At 42.2% G+C, this 20,174-nt stretch overlaps 1 protein-coding gene across 2 annotated transcripts in view; it reads left to right on the forward strand.

The window, feature by feature from the left end:
• MCF2L2 (MCF.2 cell line derived transforming sequence-like 2) overlaps positions 1 to 20,174 on the forward strand; it is a 253,043-nt gene that overhangs the window by 44,357 nt on the left and 188,512 nt on the right. For both annotated transcript variants that reach the window (XM_003894766.5, XM_021934624.2), the window contains exon 3: positions 5,542 to 5,656. In XM_003894766.5, coding sequence (XP_003894815.3) covers positions 5,542 to 5,656 — 115 coding nt within the window. The remainder of the gene's footprint in view (positions 1 to 5,541; positions 5,657 to 20,174) is intronic.

Consider the following 20,174-nt stretch of genomic DNA (forward strand, 5'->3'; position numbering starts at 1 on the left):
ATTGATCTGGGTGGTGCCAGCTGATCCATCAAGTACAGGGTCTGCAAAATATCTCAAGCATTGATCTTAGGAGCAGTTCAGGGAGGGTCAGAACCTTGTAGCCCCCAGCTGCAGGACTCCTAAACTGTAAGTTTTAATCTTGTGGCTAATGTTAGTCCTACAAAGGCAATCTAATCCCCAGGCAAGAAGGGGGTCTGCTTTGGGAAAGGGCTGTTACCGTCTTTGTTTAAACTATAAACTAAATTTCTCCCAAAGTTAGTTCAGCCTACGCCCAGGAATAAACAAGGACAGCTTGGAGGTTAGAAGCAAGATGGAGTGGATTAAGTTAGATCTCTTTCACTGTCTCAGTCATGATTTTGCGAAGGCTGTTTCAAAACACACATAACAGAAATTAAGTTCCTACTCTTTTTTTTTAAAATTATACTTTAAGTTCTAGGGTACATGTGGATAACGTGCAGGTTTGTTACATATGTATACCTGTGCCATGTTGGCGTGCTGCACCCATCAACTCGTCAGCACCCAAGTTCTTACTCTTTTACCACTTCTGCATGTATGTTCCTGGTCAGCAGACAACTTTTCTCCATGTGGAGGTTCAGGAATGAAGGCTCCTTTGAGTTTTTGGTGCTTACTGTTGTTATGCATATTGCAGCCTTCTTCTTATGTGTGTCCGGAGAGCAGACAGGCTAACAGAACATGGAAGAAGCATAGTGCTTCTTAAAATTCTCAGCTCAGAGATAGCATACAGCACATTCCATTGACTTGAACTTGTCACAGTCATTTGAACAAACTTAACAGCATGGGAGCTGGGAAATGTAGTGTAGCTGTGTGCCCAGGAAGGGTAAACTTAGGTGAATAGCCGCCCCTACCTATGCTCATATTTTTAAAAATTAAAAAATAAAATATAAGGAACTGCAATGTAAAGGAGAAATCAAAGGAAACTAATTATAGTAAAGTAACATATCTTTCAATAGCATGTATTTCCACATACATGTCTAGCTACATGAGAATAATAAAAGAGATGCTTGCTCCTCAATTTGGAGTCACCATAAATGTGATGGGTGCAAATGCTGGGGTGTGATGGGGTGATCAGATACCTGCAGTGACTTTATTAAGATTAAAAGAAAAAAAATTCTTGGCCGAGTGTGGTGGCTCACGCCTGTAATCAATCCCAGCACTTTGGGAGGCTGAGGTGGGGGGATCACCTGAGGTCGGGAGTTAGAGACCAGCCTGACCAACATGGAGAAACTCTATCTCTACTAAAAATACAAAATTAGCTGGGCGTGGTGACACATGCTTGTAATCCCAGCTACTCGGGAGGCTGAGGCAGGAGAATCGCTTGAACCCGAGAGGCGGAAGTTGTGGTGAGCCGAGATCATGCCATTGCACTCTAGCCTGGGCAACAAGAGTGAAACTCCGTCTCAAAAATAAATAAATAAATAAATAAATAAATAAATAAAATAAAATAAAATAAATAAATAAATAAAATAAAAATTCTTTATGAGTATTTGTAAAAACAGAGTTAGAGGCTAGGTTCAGAGCATTTTAAATGGATTTTTCACTTAAGCCTCTAGTAAGACATTTGGAAGTCATGTAGCATGTGGGACAATTCTTTGTTTTTTTATGGAGAATGGGTCATTTAGTATTCCAGGCCCTGAGATTTCCAAAGTGCCTCCCAGGGAATGGTTCTGCCATTTCCCCAGTGAAAACCTTGTGTGGAGGAGAAAGGGAAAATAGATATTGGAAGGCAAAGAGCAGTAGGAAGATGCTTTGCACCCTTCCCCATCATTGATCTTTGCCATCTTCCTATAGGATTTCCCGTATTCTCAATTCACCTCTGTATGAAGCCTTCTTGCCAACTATCCCCAGGGCCCTTTCAGCAATCCCCTTATGTTCCCCAAGCGCTTAATGTTTTCTGCAATAAAACTAGATGTTTTTCACTTAATGAAAAGGTACAAAATCATAGTAGGAGGAGTAGTTTAGGTTATCATTTTACTCAGTACCAAATAATTCGGGGTGTTTTTTTTTTTTTTTTTTTGAGACGGAGTCTCGCTCTGTCACCCAGGCTAGAGTGCGGTGGCCGGATCTCTGCTCACTGCAAGCTCCGCCTCCCGGGTCCACGCCATTCTCCTGCCTCAGCCTCCCGAGTAGCTGGGACTACAGGCGCTCGCCACCTCGCCCGGCTAGTTTTTTGTACTTTTTAGTAGAGACGGGGTTTCACCGTGTTAGCCAGGATGGTCTCGATCTCCTGACCTCGTGATCCGCCCGTCTCGGCCTCCCAAAGTGCTGGGATTACAGGCTTGAGCCACCGCGCCCGGCCAATTCGGGGTTTTTTGTATTCCTTGAATGGGACTTCGGAATGATCACTTTCTTCCTATTGCATTACCGCGTTTCCTCAGAAGGTGGCACTAGATGCCATGTTGTGGGTTGCCCCGTGGTGGTAAGTCTAGCTGTGTTTCCTTGATGCTTCTGCCTCTTAAGACTAATATTCAACAATAGGTGGGTGTCCACAGTTAACCTTAGGGCCTCTCTGCTGTTCAGTATTGGTAGTAACCAAGATAGAAGAAAATGTCGCCTTTTTTCATTTAGGTGGGGTTAACTTTAATACAGTCAACTATAAAAAGGTAAAATTGACCAGGTGCAGTGGCTCATGCCTGTAATCCCAGCACTTTGGGAGGCCGAGGCAGATGGATCATTTGAGGTCAGGAGTTCGAGACCAGCCTGGCCAACATGGTGAAACCCTGTCTCTACTAAAAATACAAAAATTAGCCGGGCGTGGTGGCGTGTGCCTGTAATCCTAGCTACTCGGTAGGCTAAGGCACGAGAATCGCTTGAACCTGGGAGGTGGAGGTTGCAGTGAGCGGAGATTGCACCACTGCAGTCTAGCCTGGGCGACAGAGCAAGATTCCATCTAATAATAATAATAATAAATAAAAGGTAAAATTAAATGACATAATCACATTCTAGTGAATATTTTAGCGTGTTTCAGTTCCTTGAAACGTTTTAGCCATTCCCTCAGCAAATGTTGATTATGCAATTACTACAGTGTTATAATGCATCTAAATTTAGCTTTTTAAAGACACAAATTCTCTGAATGCACATTTCTCTGAAATTTCCCATAGTTGTGAAACTGCAAAGAGGAAGAATATTATTAGATGAAAGCTGTTAATATCCTTATCAGTCACTGTAATGATGTAGTTTAACATACTTCTCTTGGTAAACATCTAATCTGTAGATTTCATTTTTGGAAATTTAGAGTAAACATATAGGATTAATAAAGAGGTACCTCTTGGGGACGGATGACTGACCATCCAGACAAATCTCACATGGTTTCATTCCACAGCAATTGGTTTCTGAGCACCTAAGACCCATATTAACAACACCCACAAGAGACTTGTGCAGAAAAACCACAGCACTAACTTACTGTTTACGTAATATACTTATGTTTGCTCAATAACACATTCCTTTTCTTGAAACAAATTTATGTGGAAAATGAGATTATAAACAGAAGATTCTTATCAGGCTTGGAGTCAGCACCAGAGAGTTGGCCGAATGATCTTACAGTGGTGTCATCAGATAGACTGGTAACATGGATTGGACTCTCAGGGTGGGCTGGCCCTCTCTCCTTAGCTGTACACCGCCCGCCTTCGCTCCTCTGAGTCCTCCTCTTCTGTAGTTTCTTTGTTGACCACACATCCTCATTAACCACACAGTCCCCACTAATCACACCCCACACTGATATGTCTTTCTCAGATATGTTAAATACATTCAGTCATTTGTAGTTGGCCTTGCCTTGAGAGCCATGATTCCTCTTCAAGTGGTTTCTCTTCAAGGACATCACTTGGAAGGTGCATGCAACTTAAGCTCCTATGCCACTGGCTAGGGCAGAGGTTCCCAAACCCTCTCAATTCTCTGCGCCTTAGTATCTCAGTCTTTCTTTCATGGCCCCCCCAGGCCAAAAGCAATAACTAGCATTTCAAACAACTTAATATGTATCTATGTCCTAACAACTTAGTAGCTGTTTGAAAAAATAATACATATAAATTAAAATATTATTTTTTCTCTCAATTTTCTTCTTAAATAACTACAACTATCTTAAACCTTGCAATCAAACTAGATATCACCACCTTTATGTCTTGTTCCACATTGATTTTCATACTGTTTTTGCTTTTTATTCCAGCAAGTACCAAACCCCCAGCTTTTTAAAGATGCAACACCATCTACAAGAATATAATGCAATTTGATGTTGAAATTGGGAACTACTGGGGCCGGGCGTGGTGGCTCATGCCTGTAATTCCAGCACTTTGGGAGGCCGAGGCGGGTGGATCACCTAAAGTCGGGAGTTCAACACCAGCCTGGCCAACATGGTGAAACCCTGCCCCTACTAAAAATACAAAAATTAGCTGGGTGTGGTGGTGCATGCCTGTAATCCCAGCTACTCAGGAGGCTGAGGCAGGAGAATCGCTTGAACCTGTGAGTCAGAGGTTGCAGTGAGCCGAGATTGCATCACTGCACTCAAGCCTGGGCGACAGCGCGAGACTCTGTCTCAAAAAAAGAAAAAAGAAATTGGGAGTTACCTCTAGCTAGTAGTAGTACATATGGTGTCCAACAGATGTCAACTATCACTGGGTTTCCCTCAAAAATTTAAAATAGTCACAGCGCTCCTATGAGTTTACTGTGGTTCCCTGGGTACCTGTGACACAGTTTGGGGATTGCGGGGCTAGAACTTAGTCAAATGGCTCCATGTAGCTGCAAGGGGACTGGGAAATAGAATCTATTGAATTTGGTGGTCTCTGCTCTGAATTAAATGTTAATTTTCATATTTTTACTTTCACAGGGATATCTTAAATTGCTATTTATAAATTCTTGAAGGGAAGCTGATTATTGCTTCCTTGTAATAATAATAATTATAATAATGGTCACCATTTTTTGAGCAGTTTTATATAATAAGCACCCTGCTAAGGTGCTTCTCCTTTGTGCTGTCACTTAATTCTCACAATACCTTACCACGTAGGTACAAACATTATTCCTATATAATAAAATGATGGGACATATATATCTATGTATATACATAGATATATATAAAAATGTGAAAGAAACACATTAAGTATCTTGGCCAAAATCATATAGCAACAATGTGGCAAAGCAGATTTGAACCAGGCTGTCTGATTTTAGCGTTAACTCTCTTAACCAGCACGCAATATTACTTTTGACATTTACTGACTACAAAAATGAAGAGCAATATTACATATTTGTGTTGGCATTACTTACTATTCTACCTATGCTGAATAATTAAATCAGTATTACCTTTTACACAGTAACTCTCTTCAAAGGATTCAAAAATTGAGTTCTTACAATGCCATGGAGCCAGCATGAATGAGAAGAGAGACTTGCTCAAAATAACTGTGTTAACTTCTCCCAAATTCTAGTCTGAGATAATATAGATAGGAAAAGAGGTGACTGATATTCTTTCACCCAACTTTCCTGCAGAGGCGCGACATGACAGCATTTTGCTAACATCTTGACCACCTGTTTTTGTTACAGGAGGCCGAGGGGAGGATGGCGCCCCCATCATCACGTTCCCAGAGTTTTCGGGGTTCAAACACATCCCAGATGAAGACTTCCTGAATGTCATGACCTACCTGACTAGCATCCCCAGGTGAGCTGAGTACAGTCTCCTGCCGCCTTAGGCACTGGCTTTATTCCACCCTTCCCATGTGGCAGGGCTGGGTTGAGACATAGACTTCCATGAGCACAGTTTACCCTGGTATGCATACTAACCCAGCTGGCTTCTGTCACCCATCAGTCTCGAACAAGGAATGTGGACAGGGACTGGAAAACAATGACAAACAAGTCTCAGTTTTGACTCTGTTTGCACACCGGAGGGACAGAGTAAACAGTGTCGAGTGGATGGAAAACTGATTGAGCAGCTGTGTTGCCTTTGTTCCTTAGGCTATTACTTTATTTTTATTTTTTATTTTTGAGATGGAGTCTTGCTTTGTTGCCCAGGCTGGAGTGCAGTGGCACGATCTTGGCTCACTACAACCTTCGCCTCCTGGGTTCGAGCAATTTCCAGCTAATCTTTTTTTTTTTTTTTAGCAGAGAGGGGTGTCACCATGTTGGCCAGGCTGGTCTCGAACCCCTGACCTCAAATGATCCCCCTGCCTCGGCCTCCCAAAGTGCTGGGATTACAGGCTTGAGCCACGGTGCCTAGCCGAGGCTATTCTGGCTTCCTGGGTCGTGTTGTCTAGGACACAGGACCCTTGTTTAAGGAACTCCAACTGTGTCAGGAGTTATTTATCGCTCCTAAATAAGAAAATTAGGGGCAGATTGTTATGATTGTCATTGTCAGATGGAGAAACTAAGGCACAGAGCAAGGAAACTACAAGGCCAGGGAAAAAAAACTGTGCTTGTAGCCAAGCCCGTGATAGAAATGCTTTCTGGCATCTTCTCCTTCCACCCTCTCCAGCCTGGGCCTCAACTCTTTATGCCGCTTAAATCAGTATGCGCCCAGGTCTTCAAGGGGATGGAGTGTGGGCAGAGTCCACATTGGTTACCACCATTTCACAGACAGGGGCAGAGCGGGGTCCAAATGCTGTCCTTAGGCAGTGCTGTGTCCACCTCTAGCCGAGAAGACTTGGTTGGGAAAGGCCTTCCCTCCATGGGTTTGCATTGCTGATGAGCCCCCACCCCTCCCTTGACTATGGTGTGGTTTAGAATGTACACAGTGACCAGGTGTGTGGTATTTTGCTTACTTGCCATCTGCCTTTTATGATTTAGAGGTAAACAGCAGCTTTGTGACTGAGAGGCCGCCTGGAGTCTGATACCACTTGTGGAGATTAGGAAGTTGATTGCTTTAACCAAACCCGCTTGAAAAACATGTTTTTTCTTTTACACCTTTTTCTTTAGTTTTTTCTTTTACCCATCTTATTTCTTCAGAGAAAGTTGTGGATTTATTTTGAATGCATTTCTTCAAAGTTAGTACTTAAATATATTTCACTGATTTCCCCCTTTCCTCCTCCCTGCCTCGGTCATATGCCATTTATTAATGCAGATATAAGGATGTGGGAAATCCTTTGTTGCTGTGAGGGAAACACACCACACCTGTCTCACGGCTTTGCTCAGGTGTTTCTCTGCGGGACACCTCTGCCTCTCTTTTAGGCCTGACTCTTACTCATTCATCAGCCCTCAACTCTGACCTCATCCCTTTGATGAAACCTTCCCTCACCCCAGTTCTGTTTTCACAGAATCTTTTAAATTTCCACAGAACCCCAGGGTTTACCTTTGCCTATGGAAATTACTTGTCTATGGAAATTATTTCTGCCTCTTCCAGTAGACTGTGAACTTCTTAAGAGTAGGGGCAAATGCTTTGCTTTGCTTCTCTTTCTTTTTCAAAATCTGCAGCCCTAGTCCAGTGCCCAGTGTATGGTTGGTTCTCAGAACTAATGTTGGTAGAGTTTTCAGTTTTGATAGTGATTCATTCCAAATGGTATTTGTTGTGGGGTGATGAAGGGGTTAAAATATGCTATTCTGTACTATGCGCCATAAAAAAGAATGAGTTCGTGTCCTTTGCAGGGACATGGATGAAGCTGGAAGCCATCATCCTCAGCAAACAAACACAGGAACAGAAAACCAAACACCGTATGTACTCACTCAGAAGTAGGAGTTGAACAATGAGAACACATGGACACAAGGAGGGGAACATCAGGCACCGGGGCCTGTTGGCGGGTCGGGGGTGAGGGGAGGGAGAATATTAGGACAAATACCTAATGCATGCAGGGCTTAAAACCTAGATGATGGGTTGATAGGTGCTCCAAACCACCACGGCACATGTATACCTATGTAACAAACCTGCACGTTCTGTACACGTATCCCAGAACTTAAAGTAAAATTTAAAAAATGCCATTCTGGCATATTGACTATTTAAGTTAAAAGCACTTGAAAAACAGCAGGTACAAGAAGATCACTTCGACTTTTATGCTGTTTCTTAAGAGAAGAAGATGGAATTCCTATGTGAAAGACACTCTCTAGGGACTAGAAGGAAAGATAACTTAGAGAATATTGCACAGACCTTGTTAGGAACTCTTATTTTTTAAGCTTCCCCACATAATTTGTCACATTTTCACAGTTTACTATTCTTTATTCAATCCAATATATAAGTAACTGACTCTGACTGATTCTTTGGTCTTCATTTCTTTATGAGTGCTGCTGTGCCATGTAAAACACTTATGAATAAATTTCTATGCTTTTCTCATGTTAATCTATGTTTTGTTGATTTAACTCTTGGACCCAGCCAGGACCCTAAAACAATAGAGGTGAAGTTTTTCCATTCCTATAGTGAGAAGGGGGACCCTGATAGAGAGGGGAACCCCAGCTGTTATCAACTTGGGTTTTAAGAAGTTGAACTTGAACTCTGTCTTTGGCCCAGTGGCATTTCAGGACAACATACCGTCAGTTTAGCAACTTCTTCTTCCGTCGGAGCGGCAGGGAAGAGGGTGAACAGGGAGGTAGACAATAGGAGGAGTGTCCCCTGTCCCCATTCTCCTTATATTTGTTTTAAGTTCAATGTCTAATTTTACTTAATCCCCAGGGATACAGTCAAATGCTAAGTTAAATGGAGGATTTTCATCTTGCATTTGCAGCCTTTTCCAAATCATGCTGAAGACTGCTTAGGGAGTGCCCCTGGACTGTGTGGTGAGAAGCAGGCAGGGTTATCATCCCTATCTCACAGATGGAGATGAGAAGATCAAACAGGGGCTACTGTTTTGGATTTCCTTGTTCTGCTGTAGGCTCCTTGTACAATTGCTTGTGACCTAGGGAATATTTTCCTTTCCTAGAATGCTGTTTGTCTTTCGGGAAAGAGTGGCTGTCTGGCCAGTTATTCCCCTTTCTTCTTCCGCTTTTGCTCACACTGCTTGCTGCCCCTCCCCTTGTTCCTTTCCACAAAAAATGGAGACAAAGGGTGAGAAGGCCTGAAAGGGCAACTTGACCTGGACCTATGTCTAATTTCCATTTTGGATTTCAAAGAATGTAACCACCCTTGTTCATTTTGTGATTCCTATTTGTCATGATTTGCATCTTTTTATATGTTACATAGTTATCCAGTACCAGAGTTCCTCCCAATTGCAAAATGTTTTATAGACAGGTGGCAGAGGGCTCGTGGATGGAATAAAAAAAGAATTGATATGCTAGAATAGGAAAATGGCAGGATACTTGGGGTTGGGAAGTGTTATCTTTGTGCCTGAAATTAATTAGGATCTCGCGTTGTGAGAGGGTTGGGCAGGTACAGAAAGGCTTCCCACAGTAACTCATTCTTCAGCAGACCTCTGTGAGAGCCCACAGCATGTAGGGTGCTGTGTACCATGCTGTAAAGGACTGAAAAACCTCAAGACAATGTCGTAGACCATAGGAAACTCATCACATGACTCTGTTATCAATATATTTTGTGAAATGTGTAAATAAAGTGTTACAGGAGCTCAGAAGACAGAAAGTCACTTCGACAAGAAAAAAAGGGAAAACTTTAGGAGAAAAGGGCGTTTCAATCCAGACCCCTAAGAGAAGGTTCTTGGATCTTATGTGGGAAAGAAGTCAAGGTGAGTCACAAAATGCAGTGAAACAAGCAAGCTTGTTAGAAACTACTCTGTTACAGAGTAGGGCGCCCTCAGAAAGCAATAGGAGGAACGCATCGACTTTAAGTTTTTCTTATATTGGGGTCTTGTCTATATAAAGATTAAACTAAGCTGTGCCTATGTGCGGATGAGCAGACAGTGTGACAAAACTTATTATTCTATTGATTTAAAGAAAACTATCCTTGACATTTTAGTGTGTGAGAACATCAAAGCATAACTATAATTTTTTGAAAACATTTGTTGTTATGGTATTGGGACATCTGGACTTTCTGTTGTTGTAGTATCCTTAGGCTGTTTTCTCAACCATAAACATCTTATGACCATGGGTCATGGTTGGCAAGGAATGTGCCTTGTTAGTCTCAAGACAGAGCTGAACTTAAAACTCTGTCACCTTTGCTCTCCTCGGTTCCTGCCTCCCTAACAAAATGTCCTTGAAGGGATGGTGCAGTTTCTACAGATAGATATAGAAGGGAGCATTCCAGAGAGAGAATAGGATAGTGTTGAAGAGCTTTGAACACAGCCCAAACCTGGATTGAAATCCAGATCCTATTGCTCACTAGCTAGGTGGTCTGCGGCAAATGACCTGGCTTATATTTCTTTCTTTCTTTTTTTTTTTTTGAGATGGAGTTTCCCTCTTGTTGCCCAGACTAGAGTGCAGTGGCACGATCTCAGCTCACTGCAACCTCCGCCTCCCGGGTTGAAGTGATTCTCCTACCTCATCCTCCCAAGTAGCAGGATTACAGACACGTGCCACCACACCCAGCTAATTTTTATATTTTTAGGAGAGACAGAGTTTCACCATGTTGGCCAGGATGGTCTCAATCTCTTGACCTCGTGATCCATCCGCCTCAGCCTCCCAAAGTGCTGGGATTACAGGCATGAGCCACTGCGCCTGGCCAATCTGGCTCCTATTTCTATCTAACGCAGGGTCTGAAGTTTTTAACAGAGTGTCTTTGGGGAATTACAGAGCATCCAGTTTGACCAGAAGAGAGTGAGGCTGCTTTTCAGATGGTGTTGAGAAACGAGGGCTGGAAAGAGTTGGAAACAGATTGGGCAAGGCCTTTAACCCCAAGTGAAGGAGTTGAGGCACAGTGAGTAGGAAGAGGCCATTTTCCTGCAAGAGGGTTGGAGGAAGAGAGTGAGGAGCAGATTTATCTGGTGATGGTGTGCAGGATGGATTGGAGGGAGCAGGAAAAGGAGGCAGGGACACCAGTTAAGGGCTTCTACATTAAGACAGGTGCAAAATGAAGAGGGATGATGGCCTGAGAACTGGATAGGAAGGGATGGACAAGAAGACAGGCCTTGGGGACTGGTGGAGGTTGGGAAGGAGGAAGAGGGAGAAGCTATGGAAGACGCTTGGTTTTAGGAGCCTTACAATTGTATCCTATTACTCTAAGTCTGGTTGTGTGGAGTTGGATGTGTGGAATTCAGGCCTCATTTTGGTTTTGATGGTCTCATCACGATTTATTTTAAAACTTTTTCTTATCAAAGCCATGCTAAGACAATGGTTCTCAACCTCAACTGCATTTTAGGATTGCCCAGGGAGATTTTAATTCACGATGTCCAGACCATAATTCAGATGAATTAAATCAGGATTTCTGGGAGTGAAACCTGGGTTTCAGTGGTATCTCATCTCACTGGTGATCCCCATTGCAGCCAGGGGTGAGAGTGCTGTACTAGGAGTGGACAGGGAGAAGCTGTGGTGAGACAGAACAGACATTTGAGGGGCGTGAAGAAGAGAACCTGGAATCAGACTTAGCTTTCAGATAAAGTGAGGTGGTAGTGAATGTGCAGAAGTTGAAAGTCGGAGGGAGGGCTGTTCCCACGTCCTTTACTTTTGCTATCATGGTTCTGTATTTCTTTCCTTAAAAGCAATATATAAAAAGATTCAATTTCTTGAGCTTCTGTGACCCTGGAATTTCTTTGTGAATTATGTATAGTACTGTACATAAGGAACTATTGAATTACAAACCTTCCCACATGAATCTTATGATATTAAAATAAATAAATAATAAAAAATACACAGAAATCATTACCCCATCACCATTCTGTTTCCAAAAACAGCTGAGGGTGAGGTTTAGCCTATCAGGTGCCATCTGCTTTATAAATTGTACTACTAGTGGTTTTCACAGTCCAGCTTATAACAATAGCATAGTAAATCCTAGTGGTCAGTTTCTCAGAATGCAAGACATTATCGTTTAAAACATGTCACCTGTGGCTACAGAGTGGCACCAAGTGGTCTGAAAAGGCATTAGTAAAATATTCTGAGCCACAGAGATGGAGCTGAACTTGGGTCACCCTCGGTCTCCTAGGCTCCTGCCTAACAAGATGTCCTTGAAGGAAGGTACAGTTAACTACTTTTCCGTCACAGTTGTTGGTCCTGCAATCAACATTTGTATAACTAAGCATGGATATTTATCACTCTGTTTCTCTACTCAGTTTCCTTATTTTAACTCTCAGTTCTGGGTGCATTATTAGAATGGATTGGAGAAAGTACTTTTATTAGATGGTGCAAGAGCAGTATTTCATATCAGTGGTTAATTTTGTGATTGTTTCTATTTCTTTTCTTTTCTTTTTGAGACCAAGTCTCACTCTGTCGCCCAGGCTGGAGTGCAGCGGCGTGATCTCAGCTCACTGCAACCTCTGCCTCCTGGGTTCAAGCAATTCTCCTGCTTCAACCTCCCGAGTAGCTGAGACTACACAGGCAGATGACATCATGCCCGGCTAATTTTTGTATTTTCAGTAGAGACAGGGTTTCACCATGTTGGCCAGGCTGGGGTTGTTTCTATTTCTAAAGGACTTTTCTATAATGAATCTATTGAGGGACCTATTTAAGTTAGAATAATTTTTCTACATTCATTTTCCTCACATACAGTGTGATGAATAGTTTTTGGAGTTAGTTGTGTCCTCTTTTAAGTAAAGTGACCTGAAATGCGGTCTGATATTTGTACTCTAGGAAGGAATAGGAGAAGAACAGTGTTATTATTTGGCCTGTGAATTGTGATGAGACTTACTCCTTTGTATTGAAAGACTCAGTGGGATTATAACAACTTCTCAGCTTTAGAAACCAGCCTCACCAGAGAAGCGAGTGCAATCGGGGCTTCTTAATATTGTGGAGTGTGAAGGGAGAATAAACCTAGGGACCCCCAAATCATTAAGCCAAAGGGAAGTGAAGCTGGGAGGTGCATCAGGCAAACCTGCCTCCCATTTTATTCCTAAAGAAGATAACTACAAAGATTAAAAGACTATATACCTCCCTCACAATTTGCCCACAAGGGAGTTCCTTATGGAAAAAAGACGGATGGAACTCAGAGTTATCCCTCTGCCCATGTGAGACAGATGCCTATCTGATTGCTTCCTCTGCCCTCCTGTTTCATGAAGCCCAACTGAGGCCTAAGTGACTATTCCTCTATCCTCTTCTCACATGTAAATTGTGTACGGCGTATAAGGCTAATCAGAGGCTGGGTGTGGTGGCTCACACCTGTAATCCCAGCACTTTGGGAGGCTGAGGTGGGCAAAACACTTGAGGTCAGGAGTTCAAGACCAGCCTGGCCAACAGGGTAAAACCCCATCTCTACTAAAAAAAAAAAAACAACAACAAAAATTAGCCAGGTATGGTGGCACGGCGCCTGTAATCCCAGCTACTTGGGAGGCTGATGCAGGAGAATTGCTTGGACCCAGGAGGCGGAGGTTGCAGTGAGCTAAGATCACCCCACTGCACTACAGCCTGGGAGACACAGTGAGATTCTGTCTCAAAAAACAAAAACAAAAACAAAAAAAGACCAGGTGCGATGGCTCACGCCTGTAATCCCAGCACTTTGGGAGGCCAAGGCCGGCAGATCACGAGGTCAGGAGATCGAGACCATCCTGGCTAACACGGTGAAACCCCGTCTCTACTGAAAATACAAAAAATTAGCCGGGCGTGGTGGCAGGCGCCTGTAGTCCCAGCTACTCGGGAGGCTGAGGCAGGAGAATGGTGTGAACCTGGGAGGTGGAGCTTGCAGTGAGCTGAGATTGCGCCACTGCACTCCAGCCTGGGTGACAGAGTGAGACTCCATCTCAAAACAAAACAAAACAAAACAAAACAAGGCTTATCAGAGACTCAAAAGAATGCAACCTTTTGTGTCTTATCTACCTATGAACTGGAAGCCCCCCTCACCCGTCGAGTTGTCCTGCCTTTCTGGAATGACTAATGGACATCTGACATGTATAGATTGATGTCTCACGTCTCCTTAAAATGTATAAAAGCAAGCTGTGCCTCAAGCACCCTGGGCACATGTTGTCAGGACCTCCTGAGGCTGTGTCAGGAGTGCGACCTTACCCTTGGCTAAGTAAAGTTTCTAACTTGATTGAGACCTGTCTCAGATACTTTTGGGTTCACAAAAGGCAATGGAAAATACTGTTTTTCAAGTGTCTAAACAACATTAACGAGCAAAAGTACTGCTTTGATGGAGTAGCTGGAGTGAGGTATGGTTTTCACTGGACTGGCTGTGGAACTGTGTCCCAAAGGGTCAGGGAGATGAATTCATTCATCTGACTCGTCAGGATAGGAATCCAGAGTGTACAGTCATGTGGGTGACTGTGTTGCCCAAGGAGGGTAGATTTGCTTCAGAGCCCCCAGGGAGGTTACCGGAGAGGCTAGATTTTGGGCACTCAACTGAGGCCTGAAATTAGGCACTCCATGGGTTTATTAGGAATAAATGGTGGCACTGGCAAGTAAGTCTTACATGTCATGGAAATTTAAGTAAACTGTACTAAAGGGCAGGAAACAAAGTTAATATGCCAGGTTCTTGTCCTTCTCTATTTAAAAACTAAGGGTCTGATGGTACTTCTTCCCAGTAGAATGACCTCATGTGTGTATAATGGCTTTTCTTTGTTCATTTGCCTGGGTGATTGTTTCAGAATACCTCTATGCTGTCATGCCTTTGTGTCATGTATTCTGTTCTGTTCAGATAGAAACCCACTTTCCATCTTTCGACATTTCGATTTAGATTGCTTCAGAAATTCAAAACACAACTTTTGCTTGAATTTGTGAGTACTAATGATTGTGAATATCTGGAATTTGGTCTTAGTGGAATTATTGATGCAGGATTTTTCTTCTTGGTTACTTGGCAAGCTGGAGGCCCCGGGCCAGCGATGCCCCACCTGGGCCTTACTCGGCCACACTACTGAGCCCTAGCTTACCTGTGTTATAGCTTATATCCGCATCTGCTGGTTCCACAGGGCAGAAAAACAGTTAGGAAAGGGTAGGTATATGTAAAATAGGTGAGGGGTGGGGGTCCATCACAGGAAAGCTTGACAAATGGGAAGACAAGTTCTCAATCGGGTCCGAGCATTTAACCTGTAGCTTGGCTTTTGGGCTTTAAACGATCTTCAGCTTGGAGGTGGGGTTTCACCAGGGACCTGCCCGTATCTCCCTGGCCATTTGGCTGCCTTCTGCCACTCATTATCAATTATAAAGATGATAGCCACCTACCATAACAAGCAGCCTCTTCTCCTATTTATTATGTGATATGGGTTGTTATAGTGAAGGGGTGGTCTGAGGAATTGAGATGAAGTTCGAGAAGTTAGCGGGTGAGGGATTAGCTATAAAATTTGTGAATGTTGCCTTTTTAAAATCAAACTTTGGGTGTAGAGTAGACAACTGTTTGCCACACCCTCCAACATTCATTATGAGATCAAGAAAGTTTTCCAAGACTGTGAGCCAGAGAGGGCTTGACTTTTTACTATTTATTTACTATTGTCAACTAAAGAATGAGGAGGTTCATAAATTTGGAAAGGAGAACTTTATTTCTCATAAAGAGTTCCAGTCTACAGGGTGACCATTCTGATAGGCTGAGAAGCATAGTCTCCTGCCGGAAGCTGGAAATGGACTCTTCAAGAGAGGGGCCAGAGGGAACAGGAATTTATGCTGAGCAGGGTGGCCAAATGTACATGTTCAATAAGCTATAGGAAGAGTCTGAATATTTATACAAGGAAAATTGAGCTTCTTGCCCCTTCATGGGTCCCATGTACAAAAAAATGGCAGCATTAGCATGATTTGAGAGTGGAATTTTTGGCCCTCTGATGTCAAAAAGGGAAGCAGAAGACACGCAAACCCTTACTGCACATTCTCCGTAGACTGACCAGAACCACTCTGTGATCAGTGACCTCTTATCAGGCAAAAAAGGAGAAGCAGTGTTGGGTGGTTGGTTAATATCAGTGGTAGAGTCTTTGGAAAGGGCTGGTTTCTGTGAAAGCCTTAGGGAAGAAAGCCTAATTGTGGTTAGCGAGGCAGGTGGGTAACGAGGCATGTAAGACTCTCCATTCCATCATGGCCTAGAACTCAGTTTTCAAGGTTATTCTGAGATTCCCTTGGTTAAGAGATGGTCCATTCAGTCAATTGGGGGACTTAGAATTTTATTTTCAGCTTACACTATTTATTAAGGGACTTTTTGCTATTTATTATTTACTATTCTATTGTGTCAGGAATATGGGGAAGGATTCTAGTACCATTGCCAGAATTAGTCCACCCACTTTTAAAGGAGTCTAGGCATTTGCATAAAGACCTTTCTGATTGAATAATCTTTATGAATTCCATGGGTTCATAAAGATTATCATCCTCATGGAGATGATAAACGTGGGGTCAAATTTAGTAATGATGTACATTCAGTATTATCAATCAGAATAGTCCAGGTTAGAGGTCAGCAAACTTCTTCCGTAAAGAACCAGAGAGGGAAATATTTTTGGCTTTTGTTTTGTTTTGTTTTGTTTGCTCTGTTGCCCAGGCTGGAGTGCAGTGGCACAATCTCAGCTCACTGTAACCTCCACCTCCTGGGTTCAAGCAATTCTGCCTCAGCCTCCTGAGTAGCTGGGATTATAGGCACATGGACCAAGCCTGGCTAATTTTTGTATTTTTAGTAGAGACAGGGTTTCACCATGTTGGCCAGGCTGGTCTCGAACTCATGACCTCAAGTGATTTGCCCCTCCTCAGCCTCCCATAGTGCTGGGATTACAGGCATAAGCCACTGCACTGGGCCTTTTTTAGGCTTTTTGAACCATAGTGTCGCTACCTCAACTACTGAACTCTACTGTTGTAGCTCAAAAGCAACCATAGACAATACTTTAATGACTATGGCTGTGTTCCAATTAAACTTTATTTACAAAGACGAGAGTGGGGTGGATTTGGCAGACAGATGGTAGTGTGTTGGCCAGTGGTCTAGATTTGTGGTTCTCATACATTAGGACACAATAGAATCACTTGGAGGACTTTTTAAGACACAAATTGCTAGTCCCAACCTGAGATTTCTGATTCAGTAAGTCTAGGGGTAGGATCAAATAATTTGCATTTCAAACAAGTTCCCGAGAGATGCTGATGCTGCTGATCTGGGGAACACACTTTGTGAACTGCTGGTCTAGTCCAAGCTCATTTACAGAGGTGGACACTAAGACCATGAACAAAGGAGTTGGGTAAACTCACAAGCTGGTAAAGGAAAAACTTAGGGCTTGATTAGGATTTAGATTTTCTGGCCCCTGGCTCAGTGCTGTTCCACCATGTCATGCAGTTTTCAAATGATATAATGGTGGTTAGCTCCATGATACTAACTTGCATATTTATGTCTGTATTTCTTGATTCATCAACTTTAGACAATATCTTGTGTTTCTTTACTGTGAAAAATGAGTTTTGCATATTATGATGCTTTCTCTCTCCTCATTCCCTCTCATTCTCTAATTTTTGTTAGTTACATTGTTATTTTTAGATCACATACTGGTGATCTAGATTGAAACAACATACTTAACTTCTTTTTGGTGATCCAGCTACCTTAGATAGTATCTGTTGATTTTCTACCACGTGTTTCCATCTTTCTTTATGCTCGTCCTTCATGTTCTTCTACCTATTATATACTGTTGCTAAGATTTAGAGTGTATTTACATTTATTCTACAAGTAGTTTTTTTTTCTCTGACTATAGGTTGATTTTAAGTAATAGAAATCAGTAGGCCGGGCACAGTGGCTCACGCCTGTAATCCCTGCACTTTGGAGGCTGAGGTGGGTGAATCACTTGAGGTCAGGAGCTCGAGACCAGCCTGGCCAACATGGTCAAATTTGTTTTGTTTTGTTTTGTTTGCTCTGTCGCCTAGACTGGAGTGCAGTAGCACAATCTCGGCTCACTGCAACCTCTGCTTCCTGGGCTCAAGCAAGTCTCTTGCCTCAGCCTCCTCCGTAGGTGGGATTACAGGCACGTGGACCAAGCCTGGATAATTTTTGTATTTTTAGTAGAGACGGAGTTTCACCATGTTGGCCAGGCTGGTCTTGAACTCCTGACCTTGAGTGATTTGCCTGCCTTGGCCTCCCAAAGTGCTGGGATTACAGGCGTAAGCCACTGCACTGGGCCTATTTTAGGCTGGCCAAATCCCGTCTCTGCTAAAAATACAAAAAAAGTAGCCAGGTGTGGTGGCAGGCACCTGTAATACCCAACTACTTGGGAGGCTGAGGCAGGAGAATCGCTTGAACCCAGGAGGCAGAGGTTGCAGTGAGCTGAGACTGCGCCACTGTACTCCAGCCTGGGCAACAAGAAAGAAACTCCATCTCAAAAAAAAAGAAAAGAAAAGAAATCAGTAAAATGCATTTATATGCATTCTGTGATATACATTATGTATACATAATAAATTGGACCTCTCTCAAGTGACAGATGTAATCCTATGTCATTAAACCTGTATCACTGAAAGGAGGAAGCTACAAATGGTAAAGTAAAATGGGTTCTCTTTCCTTATACCCCATCAGCTACTCAAAATCATGCCGTAATTTAATTCATTTCAGATTCAGACAATAACTTTTTTATGTGCATTTTCACCTGGCATTTCTAATTGCCCTTCTTTTCTCCCTATTTTACAGAAGTGGCATATATCTTTGTTGCATTATTAATATCTTGCAGATTCTTTATTATAGAGTGTGTAATGCATACACTTACTTCTTGAAGATATTCTTTTGAGGCCCTCTGGTCTGCTCTTATAATTCAGGGTTGTTGCTGTCTAGATCTACTGCAAGCTGTCAACCTGGGAGTGTTTTACATTGTGTCTCTGGGAAAGTGCCCTCTATTTTGGATTTCATTTTCATTGAAACACTTAAAAAATTATTTTATCTTCCAAAAGCATGTATGGTAAATAATTTTTTTTTTTGAGATGGAGTCTTGCTCTGTTGCCCAGGCTGGAGTGCAGTGGTGCAATCTCAGCTCACTGCAGCCTCTGCCCACCGGGTTCCGGACGATTCTCCTGCCTCAGCCTCTCGCATAGCTGGGATTACTGGCACACGCCACCATGCCTAGCTAAGTTTTGTATTTTAAGTAGGGACAGATTTTCGCCATGTTGGCCAGGCTGGTCTGGAACTTCTGACCTCAGGTGATCTGCCCGCCTCGGCCTCCCAAAGTGCTGGGATTACAGATGTGAGCCACAGCGCCCGCCGGTAAATAAATCTTAACAGTACCTTGAACATTTGAAAATGACTATATTTGTCCTTGTATTTGATTAGTAGTTTGGCTGGGAATGGAGTTTTTTATGTAAATAACATTGACCCATTGGTTTGTAGCATCCAGTGTTACTGATAACAATGCTAATCCTTCGCACAAAGATTAATCTCATTTCTTTGTAGGTAAACTGTTTATTTTGTTGTAGATTTGAAATTTCAAACCTTTTTCCTTCTCTCCTGGGCCTTCAAACCTGAGTAAAGTCTTTCTTAGACTTAGAATTCTTTTCACTATTGTTTCTTTGAGTATTTCTCCCCCCAACTCTATTTTCTGTTTCTGTTTCTATTTTTCATCTCTTTATCAGTTTACTTTTTACTTATATATATATGTATGTACTGAATTGTCTATTCATGTTTTTGCATTCTTCTTCTATTGAGTTTTTGATTTTTATTTTTCTCTCAATTTTAAAGAATTATTTATGTAATTGGTATATTAGCCCTTTATCTGTGATGTATATTGCAAATATTTTTCTCTCACTTCTTAATTTGTCCTTTGTCTTTGCTTAGGATGCTTTTTTCCATGCGGAATTTTTATGTCATCAAATGTATTGATTTTTCTTTTATTGTATCTAAATTTTGAGTCATTGTTAGAAAGTGTTCCTAAATCTAGGTTATAGAGCAATTCATCCAGGCTTTCCTGTAATATAGTATGCTTTCTGTTTTTACTGTCAGCTCTGATGAGATTGTTTGTGGTTGGTATGAAGTATAGATCCAAGTTTATCTTTCTTGAAATGGCTATTCAGTTACCTGAACACTATTAATTTTAAAAGTCCATCTTTGCCTCAGTGACTTGAGAATTAATTGGTGTGTCTGTCTATTCATAAATGAGCAATAAACTTTTAATTATAGAGGATTTAAGTTGTTTAATATCTAGTGAGATTAATCACTTCTCCTCATCCCTTAAGCTTTGCCTTCTTTTCCAGTGTTTTCCTAACTGTTCTTTCCTGTTTTCTGTCTATTTCTCTAATTTCATAAGAAGGAAAAGAAAAGCTTGTTGGTCTTGTCATTGGGACTGTGTTATATTTATAAATCAATGTAGGGAAAAGTG

The sequence above is a fragment of the Papio anubis genome, chromosome 2, assembly GCF_008728515.1.
Source record: "Papio anubis isolate 15944 chromosome 2, Panubis1.0, whole genome shotgun sequence".
Lineage (NCBI taxonomy): Eukaryota > Metazoa > Chordata > Mammalia > Primates > Cercopithecidae > Papio > Papio anubis.